The sequence below is a fragment of the Scardinius erythrophthalmus genome (genome assembly GCF_964197995.2).
Source record: "Scardinius erythrophthalmus genome assembly, chromosome: 11".
NCBI lineage: Eukaryota > Metazoa > Chordata > Actinopteri > Cypriniformes > Leuciscidae > Scardinius > Scardinius erythrophthalmus.
Genome location: NC_138231.1, coordinates 13,131,358 through 13,152,772, shown reverse-complemented (window position 1 = coordinate 13,152,772; position 21,415 = coordinate 13,131,358). Strand labels below are relative to the sequence as shown.

Sequence of the window (21,415 nt, the reverse complement as noted above, 5' to 3'; positions counted from 1 at the left end):
TAGATAGCTGCTTATGCCTGCCGAAGCAAGCACTGACCTGAGAACAGCATGCTGAGCTCTGGCTAAAGGTGGGCGGTGTTAAAACCATTACAACAGAACAAACCGCATCATGCATGGAGCTTGGTAAATGAAAGCAATACAAGCTGTGAGTATGACTTGAAGACAAGCTAATGAGTCTCAATATCTCTCATAACTCCTAACTAACCGGTATTCCTGTTGAGACACGCAATCAAACAGGTCCCTGGCAGTGAAACGTGGCTCCATAGCAGCAATCTGAAAGCAGAAAGCACATCTGTTAATGTAAAGTACACAGTGTACAGGTCAACGCACATGTCCTGCAGAATCACTGTAGGACATGTATTGCTGCACGTATTGTTGATCTTAGACCTCTTGGTGGTTAATTGTTTGATCTAAACAAGATAAATGGAAATTCTTCATGTCTAAAACAAAATATATATACACTACAGTTCATAACTTTAGAGTCTGTAAGATTTTTTTTTTTAAGTCCTTTTTTAAAATCCTTTTGGTATCACTTTACAATAAGGTTTAATTTGTTAACATTTGATAACTACATTAGTTAACAAGAACTAACATTGAAAAATACTTTATTAATCATTATTAGTAATACATTAATATCAAAATTTATATCTGTTAATATTATTTAATTGACCTGAGCTAACATAAACTAACAATGAACAGTTGTATTTTTATTAACTATTGTTAACAAAAATGAATCAATACTGTAACTAAAGTATTGCTCATTGTTAGTTAATGCATTTAATGCAAATTAGAATGATTTCTGAAGGATCGTGTGACACTGAAGACTGGTGTAATGGCTGCTGAAAATTCAGCTTAATAATGACAGAATTTTTATACTAACTATTGTTTGACTTGTTTAAATAAGTTTTTACTTCTTCCAACCCCTTTTCAGACATGTTAAAGAGTGTTAGTGCGTATGTGTTTGTGTTTATATGTATACGTTTGTGTATATATGTAAGCGTTTGTATATGTATGTAGGTATGTTTATGTACCTGTATATGTGTGTATGTATATGGGTATGTATGTATGCACGTATGTGTGGGTATGTGTGGATATATATATGTAGGTACATATGGATATGGATGTGGGTTTCTATGCACATATATGTGGATATGTGCTCAATTTCTTGTGTGAGTTAAAGACTGGCTATATATGATAGAAACAAAGTGTATGAACTTGTTAACATGTCTGAAATTAATCAAATAAATACAATAAATACTATGGGGCATGACTTGTCAAAAAGGTGAATATGACCTTAAGTGGCCGTTTTGTTCTTACCTCACTGGACTGAATGAAGGAGAGAAGTGACTGTGCATCCTGAACACTGCTGTCTGCAGATAACAGCCTGTGGGAGGGGAAAACTTTCATTTTTCTATCACATTATAACAGGTATGACATCCCACCTGTACAATTACTAGAACATCAGCTGTGTATAATATCTGTGGGAATTGCCTGATATGCAATTAAGAATCCTGTGTGTGATTTTAAAAAGCATCAGTCAACCAGAGCACGCTTCTACATGTAATATTAACCACAAGTAAAGAGACAGCTTAAGATTACAATGAATAAATGTATCAGATGAATCATTAAATCTATCAGACCATCATATGCAGGATAGTGTTTTCTAGTGTTTACTGAGCCTGTAATTGTGTTTGGATCACAAAAATTGTAAATTAGTAATCACCACATTTACTTATTAACATCTGTGTGATGTTAGAAAAAAAAGGAAATTTGTACAGACACAACCATTCTAAATTTAGACAGTGTCTGATAGCATTGACATGTTTGATCATGGCAGAAACGTGTCCAAGACTAAAGCCTGTTTCACACATCCTGTGTCCGCAGCACATAAGGGACAAGGACACAGGATAAATGCAATGGCAGAAGATGTTTCTGGTACATAATATAGCTACATAACAAAGCCATGCTAAAAAGTTGAAAGAGAAAAAGATGACTTATTTTCATTATTGGAAACTATAATGAAACTATGTGAACTATTGGGTGAACTATCCCTTTAATGCAAGAATAAAACAGCATAGCCTCTAAAGGTAGGTAGATGGGAGGAGGAGGAGGAGAAGAAGAAATGTAGAGTAATTCAAGGGGCAAGACGAAGTAGGGAGCAGAAAGAAAAAGCTATTTCAGCAAGAAAGCCTGAATTATGCATGCTTTTCCTCATTCATGGGCGCAGGGGGATGGAAAGGAGTAGAACAGCGCATTTGTGTGCATGTGTTAGCTTTGATGACTCATCTGTCTGCTTTCTGCACATAAAATGAGTCTAGCTGTATCCATGGAGACAGCACCTAATCTCCCTTCAAAATTTGTCATCCTGCCTTCTGAGAAACTGCCTTCTCAGAAACAATCAATGGAGAACCAGAGTGGACTCAAATGCACAGCAATATGCAGTAAAAGCTGTCAAAACAAACCCAAAGGGACCTGAATCTCAGATGAACACTATGCCATTGAGTACACACCGTCAGTCAGTGGGGTCATCAGCTTGAGTGCTATAGGGTTGATGGGTAAAGGGTAACATTACTGTCAGACAGATGACTAATATAGTGGAAAGGCACAGGCACACTTTTTTAAGTGTTCTCCTTCCCAGTTAAATGATCAGATATAGCATCTGATCATTTAACTGGGAAGGAGAACACTTAGAAAAGTTTAAAGTGCTTGACTTCATTTAGGCAGGACATTGACCTAGGAATTATTAAATAACTCACACTTAAGTTTGGAATTTCTTTTCTTCCGCATCTTCCTCCAAACGCAAACTATATAACAATACTCTGTCATAATTATAGTCAATGTCTTGAATAAAAGTTGGAGTGTAAATCAACTGTAATGCACTGATGCAAAAGCGTGGTGTTTTGTGTGAGAATAAAGGAGCATATAATCAATTAGACGGACAATGCAGCACAAGTTTCACATGACAAATCATTCATTTGCAGTGCTGAAGTGTATGCTTCAACTCCTCTCTCTGTTGAACAAAAATCTCATAGAACAGCATTTCTGCACTGCCACTGAGACAAAATAATTTAGTGTAAAAGTAATAATTCACTTCATTTGACAACTAGAACTGAGCTTCTGACAACCCAAAAATAAGATCTTCGTGCATGCCACATTCCCAGAGTTTAGATTTATTAGATACCTTATTGTTCATTCGAGATTTATATTCATTAAGAGGCCATGAATGATACGAGCAGGCAGTTTAATATGCCAGCGAGGCAAGTCATGTCTGTTATTACACTCCAACATAAAGTGCGGTCTCTGTGTAACTACAGCTATGACACGCACTACAGTCTCTGCTCGCGAGATGCAGAGATCTTAATTTAGAGGAAAAATTGCCATGTCACAGTACAATCCATCTGCCTACTGCTATGAGTTGTAAATGAATAGTGAGCAACGGAAGTGAGTCACACAGACACACTCACACAGGATCAGGGGAGGGTTACTCTTAGTATATACTGATGATTATGAGAATAAAGCACTATTATTCCCCTCCTCCCTCCCCATCCCCGTCCCCCTCCCCCTTTCACGTGTGACACACACCTGCTTCTGTCCTTTACATGCTCAGGAGACTAAGGACACACACTGAGCAAATTCTTTTGGGAGGCACATGAATGGAATGGTACTAGACCATGGTAAGACTGCACAGTTCTGTGTGTGTGTGTGTGTGTGTGTGTACTAGCATGTGTGTACCTCTGAAGAGCCTCCAGTAGCTGTTTCAGTGCAGTAGAGAGCCTTTGCAGGCAGGAGAGGGCGTCCTGAGGCAGGGGTGAGGTAGATCGCAGGCTGGGCTCGGTGGTTCCCGGAGTGTAGTGGAGTGCTGAGAACAAAGCCGAACTGAAGAGAGAGAAACAAACAACACAGTAAAGTTTCTGTTTTGTTTTTTGTTGGTATAGCCTCAGTAGACAGTGTAAAACCTGATCAGCATTTCTTTAAAAAGGTTAATATGTTAGCAGAGCATATTTATGAAACCTATATATTGAATACAAAACACATATACACAGGAAAGAGTTTTCTAATGGTTTTGAAAAAAAAAAAAATCAAATTGGATGGATTATATTTTTGATTAAAAAAAACAATAATGTTTTGAAATATTATTACAATTAAAACAAACAACTATTTATACAGTATATATATTATGAGAGGCCGTACAAGCCAAAATCCAATCTTCTACTCGCACACTTATACATTCTCCTTTCACATACATACATTTCTCTTCTCACACACACATACATTCTCCTTTCACGTATATACATTTTACTCTTATGCAAATGTATTCAAAGTATGCATTTATTATTATAAATAATAAATGTATGTAAGAAGAACATGTATGCATGTCTGAAAAAAATATGTGTATGTAAGAGAATAATGTATGTATGTGTGAGAGAAAGTATACTGGAAACGGAAGGCGTATAGTGGAAACGGAAGGCGTATAATGGAAACAGAAGGCGGGTCTGGCGCGATGGGGGTCACCGGACTTGGGTCAAGCGAGCCCCGGTTTGAAAATACACGGTCAAGCCAGCCGCCAAAAAAATGGGTGTGCGCCTAAAACAGGATTACATTGAATAGCATCATTGTAAAGTTGTGATGAAGACATATATATATGTGAAAGGAGAATGTATGTGTGTGTAAGAGTAGAAATGTATGTATGTGAAAGGAGAGTGTGTGTGTGTGTGTGTGTGTGTGTGTGTGTGTGTGTGTGTGTGTGTGTGTGTGTGTGTGTGTGTGTGTGTGTGTGTGTGTGTGTGTGTGTGTGTGAGAGTAGAAATGTATGTATGTGAAAGGAGAATGTATTATTATATTATAAATATATATATTAGGAATATTATTATATATATATATATATATTTTTTTTATTATTTAATTTATCCCTGTAATGGCAAATATGAATTTTTAGACTCCAGTCTTCAGTGTCACATGATCCTTCAGAAATCATTCTAATATGCTGATTTGGTGCTCAAGTACTATTTTTCTAGTTTTATATTGCTTTATATTTTTGGTGATTTTTTTAAGACAGTTAAAAAATACAGCATTTATTTCAATTTAATGCATCCATGCTGAATAAAACGTTTCGTGTCTTTCAAAAAAAAAAAAAAAAAAAAAAAAAAAAAAGAACCCCAAACTTTTGAATGGTAGAGTATGTTGAGAAATAAATACAAGTCTCTCTTTGTCATGGTCTCTCTCACCTTATCTGACACACGTTGTTCCAGATGCTCTCGAACAATGCCCAAACTTCCTGATGAGATGTCAGAGGAGGTGGAGCAACATCCTCCTCTATCTCTGTCATTAGAGAGTCCTCATTTTTAGAGTCATCATCCTCTACTGGATCTTTCAGAGACTGTCACACACGCACAATTTATGAGTAATCAGAATGAATTTTTTTTTACCATTGTTAAATCTTAATGAGACTGACCTGTAGTCTTTGCTGTAGCATATGAAGGGTCGAGAGAGCATGAGCTACATGACCGTTGTACTGAGATCTGCCAGCCAGTGCCGACAGCAGCTCTGCAGCCAATCTCACAGCACTGTGAACAGATCTGTGCTCTATGGACCTGTCTACACACAGACACAACATGTTAAAATATAAATCATATTATAAAAGACAGAAGTGGGCAGAAAACAAAGGTTCACAAATGTGTCCACAGTGGGAGTGGGAGGAGACCTGATTATAAAAGGTCATCGCCTCTGGCCACATCACTAACCCACTAACACAAAAGTCACAAAATGAGTGAATGACACTCTCTCAACTCCATAAAGTGCAGTAAATCACATTTAGGTGAGAACAGGAGGCCCCGGTACTTTTCCATCCCTCCACTTCCGAACAAACTCCCTTCCTCCCCTCTGTCGGGCTGGGCTCATGGCCAAAGACAGCAGAGAAGAAAGGCACAGTCATACTCCTGCTGCAGTGATTGGCAGAATGAGGTCAAACTCATAACTACACACATAGCATGAGAAGAGAGTGTGCACGAGTGTGGATCAAAACCACAAACTGAGAGATGCACATACATACACACAAACACCAATTATACTGGTGTTTAAATTACACATTTACTGACATAATGAGCAACTGAAGGACATAGAAAAGAGCAGGTAGAGCAGCCCTAAAATATATGTTTTTGTCCTTTGTCACATAGAAATTAGCCTAGTTTATGTGAAAGAGATAATAACTACACAAAGTGTGACAGAATAGAACAGAACAGAATAGAATGGAATTCCACTGCTATATCCACAATTACTGTAATTACAAGGTGACAAATCAAGAGATTTTGAGATTCTACAATATTCAGAGATTCCAAAAAAAAGAAAAGAAAAATGAGTTTGACAAAGATAAATAATAAATAAATGAATGCATGATTAAACTCGATTAACATTTTTGAAAGAAGTCTCTTGTGCTCACCAAGGCTGCATTTTTTTATCAAAAATACTGTAAAACAGTAATATTGTGAAATAAATATTACAATTTAAAATTAGTTTTCTAATTTAATATATTTTAAAATGTAATTTATTCCAGTGAAAGCAAAGCTGAATTTTCAGCATCATTACTCCAGCCTTCAGTGCCACATGATCCTTTCTAATATGCTGATTTTGGTGCTAAAGAAACATTTCTTATCAATGTTGAAATAATATTATTTCTGCGGTTGTTCTGCAGGATCCTTTGATGAGTAGAAAATTCAAAAGATCAGCAATTATTTGAAATAAAAATCTTTTGTAACACTTCAAATGTCTTTACTGTCACGTTTGGTTCATTTTTTTGCATCCTTGCTGAATACAAGTCTTACTAACAAATTACAGACCCCAACTTTTGAACAAAATAGAATTGAATAGAATAATAGAGCATAAATAGAATAAAATCTAAAATGTGTCAGAACACAATTAAAAGACACAAAAGAATTCTAAAATTAGAATACAATTAAAGCAAAACATTAGAATTCTAATGTAGAGTAGAGCAGAATTCAGATATTACATTTACATTTATTCATTTAGCAGATATTTTTATTATTTATTATTATTTTATTTAAATGCAATCAAACTGAAGTTACAAAGTATGACACTGAAGTAGTGAGACACACTGTACATACCTGAACAGAGACAGTCACTCAGCATCTCCACAGAGCTGAGCAGGCTCCTCTTTATAATGCTTCCGAAGACAGCGATCCAGTGCTTCTTAAAACACTTGAGCAGTCCATCCAGACTCCACGGAGGCTTCACGTACACGATCTGCATTCACAAACAGATAAGGTCAAAGAGAATGGGGCTACAGCAGATGAACGTCAAAAAAAGAATCTGAGCCCTGAATCACACTTTAGAGGAGACTAATACATTTACATGAATGAGAAGCAGCTTTAAATATCAGCTTCATATAACATTTATAGATGAATGAACTATCAATGACCGCAGAGTGCAGAGGTACCTCAGTCCACAGGTCTCCATAAGCTGCCTTCATCTCCTCCTCAAGCACCTCAGATAGCGCCCCCTGTAGGCAAGACTCCAGCAGAGACACACATTCACTCAACTGTCGCTCCTCCGCTGCATTGCTGCTCGGCGGTCCTTCCTTCTCTGCTTCGTTCACATAGGGAGGTGGCAACAAAATGACTTTACTAAGGCCTTTGTAACTAAAGCATTAAGAAAAACACAACTAATGAAGCAAAAACGGTGATATTGATAAAGCAAGCGTCAGTAGCAGACCTTTATCTACAGGTCCAGCTGTGGGCGGCACAGCAGGGTGAGCATGAAAGTAGTTTAGGATTGTAGATCTTGTTCCCTCCACCTCTTTTTCCAAGTCTGCCTTACTCAGGGCCTTCACCCCACTGAGCAGGGCCTTGCTGCACAAGTTCTTATCATTGCTACAAATAGATTCCAGAGAGCAAGAGAGAATATAAATGTAAGCAGTAAGAAGTTTTGTTCTCAACCTTCAAAATTAACATTCTCCAGGGTGACACTAATGGCTGAAATATAATCATTAAATCACATAATGTTCATTCATAAAGCAAACACATGGCCTTCTTGCATTTAATTAGCTAGCTGTCAAATGACAAGACATCAAACAAATGGGAATGTCCTTAATGTAGTGCAGACACGCCAAGAGGTGGAACAGTATGAGTGAATGTACTCACGTGCAAAGAACTAGAGCTCCCTCTGGGTACAGAGCCTGGTACTGCAGACAGCAATCCAGCACTCTGTCATCATTGTTCACAACACCAGGCCCACCTAAGAGCGAGAAAAGACAAAGTCATATAATCCATGTTATACACTGTAGTATGCCAGATTAGGAGTGATGCAGCCTGAAAATGCAATGCCAGAGGAGTCTCTATTGCATAATGTTTTCACTGGCTTTTTGAAGTAAGCATCCATACATGCTTTGGCCAATGCTGCCCATAATCCCTTTGTCCTACAGAAGAGCTTGAGTTTTCAAAGAGCTTACTACAAAGTATGCAGTTTACCATGACAAGCACAGTACATACTTTCAGTGTGGGACTCAACCACAGTTTACAGTAATACAGCATTTATTGCTGTATTAAAGGGCACCTATTATGCAACATTCACTTTTACATGGTGTTTGAACATAAATGTGTGTTGGCAGTGTGTGAGCAAAACCACCCTAGAATGATAAAAATCCACCCAGTGTTTTTTTTACAATCTCAATAAATCATAAGCACTGTCTCAGAATGAGCTGTTCTCAGATTCGGTGCAATGTGACGTAGAATTGAGCAGGCCCCGCCCACGACTGTTGAGTGACACTTCAGTTTGAGCCTAGACCCGCCCTGAGTGAGCTGGACACAGAGTCCGCCATTGTTCGACGCTTGAGCAGCTGTAGACAAGAATGTCTCCAAAGCGATTGAGGTGTGTTGTTGATGGATGTAAGAATGAACATAGCAGTCTTCATTTACTCTCGTTGTTACTCAAGGATGGATCTGTACTGTTTGTGATCAAGCTTACACTCTCCGGAGCAACAGGACTAACGTGACTGGACACGGAAGAAATGAAAGTGAGAGCGCGCACTTTATGACAGCTCTTCGAGTCATTTTACGGATATAAGGTTTACCAGTTTATTTAGCACCCACTGAAAAGGTGTGTATATTTGTTTACTGTAAGTTGTCACGAGTGTTTTGTGTACTTCGCTGTGTATGTTGTTGATAATGAAAGGGAGAGAGAGAGAGAGAGTTTATGGATGAGACTTTAATGGGCACTTCTTATACTATGTTTATTCAGCTCTTACAGAGATTCTCTGAAGTAAAACTAACGCTCATCTTTTGTGTGATGTACAATAAACTTCACTGAACTCGTCAGTATATTTTGGTCATCATTCGGACGGGTTTTACAGCAGGCTTGTATTAGTGGATAAAAGCAGATGACAAATAAGTTATAACCATAATTAAACTAAACTATACCTGTTCTATGTCCATACAGCATATATTCTCTGGCTCTGTGGGCATTATTGTCCGACTCCGAGTCGAAATGAACACCGCAACAGAGTTTCTGTTCTGATATTATCAGATGAGATTGTCCTGACTGAAGCGCGAGCTCGTGAGGCTCCGCCCCCTGTGCTGTGCAGCAGCAGCTTATTTGCATTTAAAGGGCACACACTAAAACAGCGCGTTTTTCTGAGCCCCAAAAAATTACAATTTAAACATGCTGTAAAAATGATCTGTTGGGTATTTTGAGCTAAAACTTCACATACATACTCTGGGGACATCAGAGACTTATTTTACATCTTGTGAAAAGAGTCATAATAGGTGCCCTTTAAGGTACTCATTTATTGTTGATGTGTTGCAATGTACACAACCATAGAAAACCATTTATGTTTTAAACCCCTTTTATCTCTACTTTGGAATCGTACATGTGATCTTAATATTGAATTATTTTACATTTAAAAAGTTTTTTAGAGCATGAATATATGTCAGTGCTCAACAATGCAGTGGTATTTTAGTATTATTTATATACTATTAAAGAATTTCTTAATCTTTAACTAATATATTTTTTATAAATTAATTAGCTTTTTTTCATTTTTCATTTGAATTTTAGGTCATTTTTATAACATTTTAGTAATATTAGTAATTCAACAAACTTATTTTTTTATTTCAATTTGTTGCCAGTGCAACATTTCTAATATTCATATTAAGATTTTAAAGTTTTTAATCTAATATTTATTTTATTTTATTGCAGCTTTCATTCAATAAAGAATTTTTAAAATAGTTTTAGTCAACAATAACGACACTTCCATAATGCAGCTGAGTGGTAATAATTGTCCAGCTCAAAAAAGTAGCAAAAACATTTTTTATCATAATATTGTCATGGGCTTTTATAATTTTTTAAAAATATTTCTATTCTAAAAAAAGTCATTATAAAACGATTTAGCATAACCTGCTAAATGTCCATCATGAAATTAGAAAGAAAATAATTAATATAGTGTGGTAGGTTGATTGTAGGAATTATGATTTTTTTTCTATTAGTATTAATTTACATTTTCTATTATTCAATTTATATATATATATATATATATTATTCAAATTTAAATGTACCTTTGTGATGGATTTTTTAATTAATCATAACTAACATTTGTTTTTGTTGCAGGAACAGCATTTATATGCTTTTGAATTTTAAAAGTATGTGTCCCCTTTGACGAAACGTTGTGACTGGTTATGTGAGTGTAAAAATAACAAATATGGGAAATGAAACTAGACAGATGACTAGGTTTGAAACCTTGTGATTATGAAGTAACAAGAGGGCTTGTCTATGAAGAACCAATCAAATTGTAGGGAAATAATATAATCATCATTTTATGTCATTTTTGCCATACACCTATTCTATAAAATATTCTATAATATTCACCTATTCTATCTTCTGTTCTATTTGTGTTTACTGGTGGGATTCTCAATGAAATTTGTCTGAGATCCTCCGGCCATGATGTATTCTTCTTCTTGCGGGAGATTCTCTGGAGAACTGCTCTGAGAACTCTTCCGGCCGTGATTAAAGCATTTAGAGGACATTTGCTGAAGTCTGTCTGTCGATTATTGCTGCGCAGCAAGCTAGTTAGGCGAACATCGCCGACGTCGACGCACTAGGGTATAGGATTAGACTCAGCCGACGTCGATGAGTAGACGCGCTAAGGTATAGGGTTAGACTCGGCCGACGTTGACTGTAGTTGTGCTAGAGTATAAATATTATAGATTAGTAATATTACTATAGATAATATTATATTTAGTAGTATAAAAAGTGTGGTAGTATAAAAATCTAACACACCTGCAAATTGATTTTATTGCCAACTGACAAAGTGTACTTCTTTTTACATGTCTTAAAAAGTAAACATACAGTAGAGGCATATTGTTTGCATCTCAGGATAGGAATAACTCACAGGCAGCTTGGGAGGCTTGCTGCATTGACTGGCCCATGAGTCTGGGCTCCTGGTTTTTCAGGCAGCTGTAGATGTAGTGGACAGCTGGCCTGGCTTTGTCCTCCACCTTGCTGGAGAGTTTACCACTCTTCAGATAGTCCAACTCCTGCAGCACCACCCATGGGATCAGCAAAGTGGGAAACCCCAGCCCTAGGATGAGGGGTGCTCAGAGTGAAAGGCTGTACCAACATTATTCTCCAAATGTATGAAGTACTGAAAGCCAGTGCCTTCCTTACCACTGAGACCATGTGACCTGATCTTCTTCACAAACTCCAGGTGACTGAGCAGCACATTGGTATCCAGGACTATAAGGAGGGCCTGTTTATGTTGATCTTCATGTGTAAACACACACACAGACACAAAGCACAACTATCCATCAAACAAACCATGATTCAAATACAAAAGGTACCTACTGCAGGGCTCCAGACTAACTTTTCCACTGGTTGCACTGGTGCTACCAACTTTCTCAGTTGGTCGCACCAGCATATGATTTGGTCGCACCTTCTTTTTTTTTTTGCTACATGCCATGGGATTAATCAATGCATGCTGATGAATAGTGGTCTTAATCTGCATACCCTAGTTTTGCACTGATGTAAAAAGACTGACAGTGACACAAGACCTTATGTTAGCTAAATGTTTTAATCTTTTAACTCTCAAAAAACTATTAAAAAACATGTATGTTCTTTAATGTTTGATTATAATTTTACTGTCTTTACATAGGGATGGGAATTGATAAGATTTTATCAATAATAATGCCACTGACAATTCTGATTATCGATCCGATTCTTTAACGATGCTTTTCAAAAAAAAACTAGTGGTTTTATTTATTTTAAAGCTTATAAGCTTGAGTAAGCAAACTATACTTTTTATGTAATTTATGTAATAAATAGAACCTTATTGTAAAGTGTTACTGATTAGTTATACACCGATTCAGACGTCTCCTGAGTTCACTGTTGGAAAGATCAGTTGTTTTAACCATACATTAAAATGAATCGGTTCAAAGGAGTCATTAGTTCGCGAATTGGACGTGTCATGCGCGTTGTGTGATTATCCCAGCAGTTAGGACATGGACATCCAAGATTTGTGTCAACACAGAAAACATTTCATCACTGGATAGTTTTTTTCATTTACTTAAAGTGTTGTTTTATGTCAGCTGAATGTCCGGAAAGCTTTTCAGAGAAGATAAGGCAACTTATTTAGCACAATTCACCCCAGCGGTAATTCAGGAAAAAAAAAATCTCAGAATGCTCCACATGAAACTTCCGACCTTTTACCACCGTGTCGATTTATTTTGATTAATATGTGCGAGGGAGAGAGAGCAAGACGGCGCCTAGTTTGGAGACGGTCAAGTCTTGTTTACACTTTCTGGCTCCGAAGAAAGAGAGTGCGCGCGCGCGACCGGCTCTCTCTCTCTCTCTGCTTGTTCTTTCTGTTAAACATGCACCCTGTCACAAGCGCAGCAGTTCATCTACATTACTCACCGATCAAATAAGACTTTGGCGGAACAAAAATTCACTTAAGCGGGCGCTAAAACAAGTTCAATGCAGGAGAATTCATGCATGAATTTAACTGAGTAGTACAGATGGTGCCCAACCAGAATGCCTATTACCGCCGCGCCAGCCGCCACGGCGAAATCACCGCGGCGAAAATAAGCCAGCCGCATTTCAAAGTCGTTCCCGGAATGACCGCCAGGTGGCGCAAAGGGACATTGTGCAAATCAGCAGCAATTGCCGTATTTTAAAATGTAAGTGGGTTAAATATAAAACCCTAAGCCTAATAGGCATATTTTTCATATATATAAATAGGCCTATAAGGCTACAACAGAATAGAACTAAAGATAGAATCAATTTTAGAACTGAAAAAATAGAATCAAAAGTTAAAAATAGAGACGATATTAGGAGCAATGACGCTGAATATTTTTACTATTCTATTGAGGAATTAGATAAATGAAGAGCTCTCGTGAGCGATACAATTGCATAGTAATTTATAGTGATTTCAAAAGCAGTCCTTAAAAAAAAATACATGGAGTAGTGTGGCATAAATTTTGAGAGATTACGCGGAACGCGTTTTAGTTAAGATCCTGGTTTCAATGCCCTTAATCTATATTGGCTTGGCTACTGCTTTAAAAAAATGACAACGCGTTTTGAGATTGTTTTGAATTAAACATTGAAGTTTAAAATGTAGTGTTTTGGCACACCAGGCCGAGTGGCGTTACGCATTGTTCAAAAATCAGGTTTTATTCTGGCATGTTGAATTGGCGTTAGAATTTTTTTTTTTTGATTTATTAGATTTAGATTTTAGATTTCGTTAGATTTATTTTTTCTCATAACAGCTAAAATAACTTAATATATGCCTTGTCTTAATATGACCTACTTAATATAGGCAATAGGCATATAATAGCCTATATAATAAATTAGCAAAACTTGGCCACTAAATATTTAATTTTCAATTATTTGAATTATCACAATTAAAGTTTTAATTTTATTAAATTGAACAAGCGCAACAATCAGCATTTAATCAAATATTCTAAAAGATGTATTATTAATAATAATGTTATTTCAACATAATATTTCGTTATATCATAATATCGTTTTGTCGACATAATATGTGTGCGTGCAACAAGCAAGATGTGTATTTGTAAATCCGGTGATGCGTGCATTGATTTTTATCAATAAACTAGTGTTTTCTTGACGATCGCCATATTTGTAGTGAACGCACCTAGAGATAAATGCACATAAAGACATAATCTGATTATCAGAGAGTAGCCTTTTCTTTTCGTTTTGAATTATTTCGTTTGAAGGCATTTCAAGCTTTGTGTATTTGATGTATTTATCATGTCTGTCTGTGTGAGGCATACGCTGAGTTTCGTTAAGTTAGGATGAGATGCGCTCCAGCTGACGTGCAACGCAAGTGACCGCGCGGGCGCCTCCATGATTAGTGTCTGTTATATTTGCTTCTCTTACTTATTAAATACAGGCAATTGGTTGATGAAAAATTGGTTAAAATTAAGATACAATTTATAGAAAACGAAATTCACTTTAAAGAAAGGTTTTCTACTGAACTAAACTTAATGAAGTGGTCAAAATCATGTCTGACCCACTCCATATCCATCTCTCGATATAGCCTAATGCATCCTATCTTACTCGTGCTGTTCACTTTTCATATTCAACATAGATGGAAAAAAAATAATTAAATGAAACCTTGTAACGAATTCACACTGTAGGGTAGACTGTGTACAGTTGAGACACCTTAAATAAGTTGCGTTCGCAGCAAGCACAAGTTGTGATTTTTGCTGTGCACTTGCATATTAGTGTCAGCTGGGAAGGAAATATATACCAGACCTCTTGGAACTTTAATTGAATACATAGCGTTGGTAAAGCATACTTAAATTACATCCCTACAAATTTGTTAGGCCCTACTGAAAATAAATGTATCGAATTTAAGCAAAGTAGCCTAAATGTTAAGACTGTAAGCCCTTTGCTTTTTACTTAGCCTATAAAGGACTCTTACAGCCGACTTTGTGTTAATATAATTTGTAGAGGATTTTTTTTAACTCAAACACTAACACTGAAATAAATTAAACTAAATTATTATCATTTTTTTGGCACAGACCACGACGAGTGGCGCTATGCATTGTTCCAAAGCCAGGTTTTATTCTGGCATGTTGAATTAGTGTTCGACAAACGCGGCGGCGCGTTCATTTGAATGAAGAGCGCTTCTCGCTCGTGTGAGCGAACACAAACTGGAACATTAGGCCATGTCGCAACGAGTGAATCGTGGCCGAGTGGTTGAACTTACGTTACGATCATTTAGATGACACGGGATCGAATCCCAAACTAACTTAGACTATTGATATTTTAATATTAGCCTATTAATGCATTTTATAGTCTATTGTTGATGCAGAGAGATTTGTCTAGTTCTAAAACATAGTTTTTTGCTTATAGCCTATTTACAAAATAAAATCACCATGCATTTCCATTTTACACTAAGGAACAAATATTATACAATGACTTTACTTCTGTAGCCTATAATAATTCCAATCGTAATTTCAAAAGCAGTCCTGTATATATATATATATATATATATATATATATATATATATATATATATATATATATATATATATATATATATATATATGACGTTTAAACGACAAACAATAAAATCAGAACCAGTATTTGCGTTCATGGTTCCAGTGGCAGTAATGCATCCACGGCTTTTCAAAATGTCACAAAGCGTTTTGAGATTGTTTTGAATGAAATATTGAAGTTTATAATGAAGTGTTTTGGCACACCACAACGAGTGGCAAACTCTTTGTTTTGTTTTGCAAACTCAGCTAGCCTGTGGGGGGTTTGGAGAAGGCAATAGTTGCTTTATCGTGGGGGTGCAGGACAGAGGTGTTAATGTTCCGTCTTTCATATGGAGAGTGTCGGAGCCAGCCTGATGAGCAGGCAAAGGCAAAGTTATTTTAAGGTTTAATCTCAAAATATCCAAAAGTCCATAGCCTATGTACAGTAGGCCCTATATCTTATTAAATTATATATTGTAGTTTTATTGATTGTATTTAAAGGTTTTCCACACACAATTTCAATTTAGCAGATACAGAGCTATTTAATTCGCGACCCACCTCGTTTTATTGTAGCTGAATTCAGCAAGGCGTGTTGTATCTTTGAAGGAACAAAAGCTATTTGTTACAGTTTTTTCTTTCGTGATTTGTGTGGATGACACACAGCGACATATACAGTATTATCAGCTGTATGGTGTTTTTTACGCTGAAATGCTTAATTTCGAGAAAGACCCGCCGCGCGCAGTGAGGGAGACCAAACTTACTAAAAAAATATCCAGCGCGAGAGAGGCAAAGAAAAACGCCTGTTCTTAATTTATGTTGCTTTGAACTTTTTTTTCGTTTTGTACCGTTTTCATTTTTTAATTTAGCTGCAATTTCTTTGACAATAAATTTAAAATGTTTCTTATTTTGCATCGCAAAGGGGAATAAACTCTATCGAATCGATGCAACCCTGTTTAAATAAATAAACTGTCCCGACACTTTATTCATACCTTGAAATGTGCGATGGGTTTTCAAACTTAATTAATTTTCTTTTTCTTTTACATTTTCATTGTTTATTTTTTAATTGAAAGCAATACTGTATTGAAAGTATTTTTCTGATTTGTTCGATCTGTTTTGGAAAATGTCTACCGTTGCTATGGCCGGGTATAACTGTCAGTCATCTCAATCTCGTGAATGATTCACACACACAAAAAAACATAATTTAGCAGATTAAAGACGAGCTTCATCATCTTCATTTTCTGGTGCAATCGGCTAACAGTCTTCCTTCATCAGATATGTCATAGCGTGCAGCGGCTCAACTGGAATGTAGCAAATTTATGTTAATGTACAATTGATAATTAAACAAGATGATTGACTTTAATAAACAGATGCATATTTAAGCATCAAGAACGGAAAAACATAAACACTGTCGGCTATACTGAGATTCGATCTCAGATCGTTTGAAGCTCAGAGAGTCTATTGTTAATGCATTGACCACAGATATCGTCTGAATAGCCTCGGTCTACTATTTTCTCTGTTTTAAAAGTAAAAAAAAAAAAAAAGTGTTTTTACAAGACCTTGTGCTGTTTATTTATTTATTATTATTATTATTATTATGCAGATGTTAATTCAGCCATTCTGTTGGAAAAAGATTGTCCCTAATGTAAAATGGAAATGAATGGTAATTTTATTTTAAAAATATAAAATATTTAATAGCCTATAGGCTATAGGAGAAAAAAACAATATGGTGTAGCAATATTTTAGAACTATCAAATCAAATTAATAATAAAAAAGTAGCCCATGTTTGTTCGGGATTTGAAACGTAAGTTATAGCCTACCACTCGGCCACGAATTTGTTTTGTTTTAATTTGTTTGAAATGTATTTTTACATATTTTGCTTTCGTTAATGTTAACCAATTCTGAGCATAATAGGCCTATATTTTTTCCCTAAAAGTTTGTTTTATTCTCTGCTTTGTTTGTTTATATTTTAACATATTCAATCAGTCTCATTTTTGTTCAAATAATGATTTTTTTTTTTTTTTTTTTTAAATAAACAGATAGGAAGCTTACCTTTTAAAATGCCGCAGTTGCTGCTGTTTTGCCCTGTCACTTGCCCGGTATAGCCTATAGTAATTTCGCGAACGACTTTGAAATTCGACTGGTTTATTTTTGCTGCGGCAGTAGTAATAGGCATTGTGGTTGATTATTTATTAAAGAATTCAACTGATAATCATAACAACATGTAAGCCTAATTCTGAATATAAGAAATAATGCTTAAACCGACTAACATCGGTTAGTAACTGCAAGTCCTGAAAATGTTTTAATTTTACGGTAAATTATTTTAATCTATTTCACTGTTATGTTTCAGTTAATAAATCTACAAACACATTAAAATAACACGAAGTAAATGACAAGTAACCTATTGACATAGCCTTTCTAAATTATAGAAAAACTGGGCACACAATGTTAACGTGTGTCTACTTTGTTTAAATTAAATGAATTTGAATTCGTTTAACCACAATATTTATCTTAAATTTATCTGTGACCTCAGCTCAGATTACTGCCGCGGCAGATTACGGCATTAAAGAGAATAAACTGACACTTTTCAAAGTCTGTGATTACAGCGCCACTCAGCGGTAAAAGGCAGCAAATACACATCCCAACTTTGCCGCCGCGGGAACGGCGGCGGTAAAAGTCGCATTTTGGTTGGGCACCATCTGTACATGACCATGCACTCGCACAAATGCGACCACATAAAATTTTAACTCGCACATTCTCAAAAAATGGTCGCAGTCTGGAACCCTGTACTGTAGGACATTACTTAGTCATTTTCCACTAATAATTAGTTATTTTGAACATTTCACAGGTGATCTTACTTAGCATAGTGCTGGGTGCCTCTTCTGGGGGGTCAATGTCCATGCAGGTGAGCTCTCCACAGTTCTCCACCAAGTTCACCTCCAGTCTCCTCTCAGAACGTGCCAGATGAAGTTCCTCCACAAGCTGCATCTAAACAATGAATGAAATAGAATGAGAAACACACAAACACACAAGATTTTATTCTGAAAACAGAGGCAGATTGTTAACTTACCTCATGGTCACAGTCAAAGGTCTCTTCAGCTTCTTGGGGAGTTATCTGAAATAAAGTTGTGTTTAATTCAATGAAATTATTAGTATTCTTTTAATGGAACTTTCTAATTCACCACTGTTTCCTCTTAAATATGTATATATATATATATATATATATATATATATATATATATATATATATATATATATATATATATATATAAATGTCTTGTTTTTAACATTTTGTCACTGCCTTATGTTGAACAACAGATTTGTGACAATTTTATATATATATATATATATATATATATATATATATATATATATATATATATATATATATATATATATATATATATATATATATATATATATATATAGAGAGAGAGAGAGAGAGAGAGAGAGAGAGAGAGAGAGAGAGAGAGAGAATGTCTTGTACCACTGAATCAGATGAAGATGGCCCAAACACAAGACACTTACATTTTGTGCATTACAGGAAGTATTGCTTTGTATCGAGACCTCTCTTGTTTTGTCTGTGTGCACTTGCTGGACTTGGTGAGAAACATATGAATGAGGTGATGGGCAAAGAGAAGAGAGTTTATGAGAGGTTTGAGGCAAAACCTCTTTAGGCCTCTGTACTTGCTGCTGTGTGATAAAATATTTGCGTTTAGGTGGAGTAGAACCAGGAAGAGAAGGCTGAGTGGAACATTGAGTACTGCTATCTGAAGAATGCACATTAAACATATTTGTGTTTGTCCAAACTTTAACAGCACTGGCTTTCTTCGGGATCTTGAAACTGACTTTTGCTGTGGGACCACCAAAGGATGGCCTTTTTTCTTTTAAGATTTCACCAGGTACATTACCCAACTGTACATGGTCTTGCTTCTTGGGTAAAATATCTTCTAGTAATTTCAGTTTAGATCCAGAATTTACATGTTTCACTACTGGCAAAGCTTCTTTGGAGTTGTCATTCACAGTTTTACCACAGGAACTCTGTGCACCAACAGTTTGGTTGAACTTCTTGGAACTCCTGCCCACCAACATTTCTTTTTGAACTTCAGAATTAAAGTCTGCTTGTGCTACTTTGGTCATGTTATTGACATCTCTTCGTTTGGGTTCAGCATGAAGTTCTGGTGACAAAGTCCTTTTCATGGGTTTCCTCTTTTTCTCCTGGAGTTTCTCAGTGGAACAATCATCCTTTGCAGGCGTCCGCCTGCAATCCTCTGTTGCAGATCTCCTGGAGACTAGCTCCTGTCTCTTCTTCTCCAAATCCTTTGAAGAAGGCTGGTTTGATCCTGCATGCCTGCTGGAGCTTTTCCCTGAGACATGGGCGCTTGCAATTTCATGCTTCCCTTTGGGATTCACTTGCTCTTTATAATGTGTGACAGGTGACTTGAAAACTGGCCTGGAATTCACAGTTGCTTTGCTTTCTCTGGATCTTTCTTTCTTCCTCTTGCTGTCTTCAGCATCGGTCTTCTTTAATTTTGTATCAAATCCTCTTGCTGATGGTGAGTCAATAGCCCTCCTCCATTTAGCTTCATCTTTGTCAGAACTGTAAATCAATGAGAAGTTTTTATTGAATAAAACAATAGAACAACAATAATAGAACAACTCACAATAAATATTTGGTGAGGAAATGGTATATAAGGAAATATTGGAAAAGAAAATGCTTTCTTTATTTACTTTCTTTACATTAGGTGCCTTGATTAAAATCTTTCTTTATTTTGTATATGCATATATTGCTCTTAGTTCTCAAAAAGTTTGTTTGCTCGCATGTGTAGCTCAGGAAGCTGAAGCAGGGTAAAAGGCTCTAACCACAATAACGCTAACTCGTGACCTTTCCGTAATGCATGCTGATGGTATAACACCTGTAAGCGAGACATGTACATGATGAACTTGCGGTTAGAACATCTATTTACTCTCAGGTGCACTTGGAAGTGCTATGCAATTATTTGGCATCACTTATGACATATTTGCTATATGCAGATGCAAAATGTAGTATCCTCTAACCAAATAATCATTGATTAAACTCATTACTCATTTTATCAACAACTTATATTGTATCCTGATTTCGTAAACTGCATAAATTTTTAAAAGGTTATATGATCTAGCACATTCTTATCTGTCATTGACCCTTGAATAAATTAAAAAACTTTCTTACACACTGTCAGTTGTATACATTATATTATATTGTAAACACAATATGTACAACTATATAAAACAAGTATGTACAAACTCTCAAAAATGTATTCTAATTCTAAATTCTACTAATATTTTACACCCCGAGACCCACCTTACTTACCGATGATGATGTTTGTGTTTGCTCTTTGGGCTGCTGAATCTCTTTGTGTCTTTCTCCTATGAGCAAAAACATTCACTCTTTTACCAAATGCTTTTATCCAAGATAACTGACGTACAAACAAGAATTAATGTTAATAATTAAATGCTAATTTGAATGAGAATGAACATGTCAAAAAATAAATGATAAAAAAAAAAAATTAGAATAACTCAGATGTTAGGAATAACTAGATTAGAAACTGCACATTCCAACAACGATTATGTTGCAGATTCCTCACCTTCTTCTCATCCTCACGCAAAGAGCTTGATGACATTCTTTCATCCTTTTTGTGCTTCTTCTTCTTTGATTTCTTGCTAGACATCCTCAAAACCCTGCGAAAGAACAGAACATTTTTTTGGAAAATGATTTCAGTCTCTTACATTCAATCAAAAATACAGCGTCTAATGTTAAAAAAAATCCACAGGTTGGTTGTTTGTTACTTTTAAGAGGACAGCAGTACAGCATGGCTTTAAATGCGCCAGTGTTGTAATTGTTATTAAAAAAAATCATTTTCTTTTATTAAAATAAAGCT

The 21,415-nt window shown here is 36.0% G+C and overlaps 1 protein-coding gene across 4 annotated transcripts in view; it reads right to left on the bottom strand.

Annotated features, from left to right (window-relative positions):
* swt1 (SWT1 RNA endoribonuclease homolog) overlaps positions 1-21,415 on the bottom strand; it is a 32,073-nt gene that overhangs the window by 9,431 nt on the left and 1,227 nt on the right. For 2 of the 4 annotated variants that reach the window (XM_081378010.1, XM_081378009.1), the window contains exons 2-17: positions 21,122-21,215; positions 20,848-20,903; positions 19,026-20,097; positions 18,568-18,612; positions 18,356-18,485; positions 11,668-11,763; positions 11,393-11,581; positions 8,154-8,247; positions 7,726-7,883; positions 7,451-7,596; positions 7,119-7,257; positions 5,453-5,595; positions 5,226-5,377; positions 3,733-3,876; positions 1,318-1,384; positions 206-273 (exon numbers count right to left, since the gene is read on the bottom strand). In XM_081378010.1, coding sequence (XP_081234136.1) covers positions 206-273; positions 1,318-1,384; positions 3,733-3,876; positions 5,226-5,377; positions 5,453-5,595; positions 7,119-7,257; positions 7,451-7,596; positions 7,726-7,883; positions 8,154-8,247; positions 11,393-11,581; positions 11,668-11,763; positions 18,356-18,485; positions 18,568-18,612; positions 19,026-20,097; positions 20,848-20,903; positions 21,122-21,205 — 2,783 coding nt within the window. In that variant the 5' untranslated portion in view covers positions 21,206-21,215. Of the gene's footprint in view, positions 1-205; positions 274-1,317; positions 1,385-3,732; positions 3,877-5,225; positions 5,378-5,452; positions 5,596-7,118; positions 7,258-7,450; positions 7,600-7,725; positions 7,884-8,153; positions 8,248-11,392; positions 11,582-11,667; positions 11,764-18,355; positions 18,486-18,567; positions 18,613-19,025; positions 20,098-20,847; positions 20,904-21,121; positions 21,216-21,415 lie in introns of all 4 variants that reach the window. The other 2 variants (XM_081378008.1, XM_081378007.1) reach the window with 1 other exon arrangement.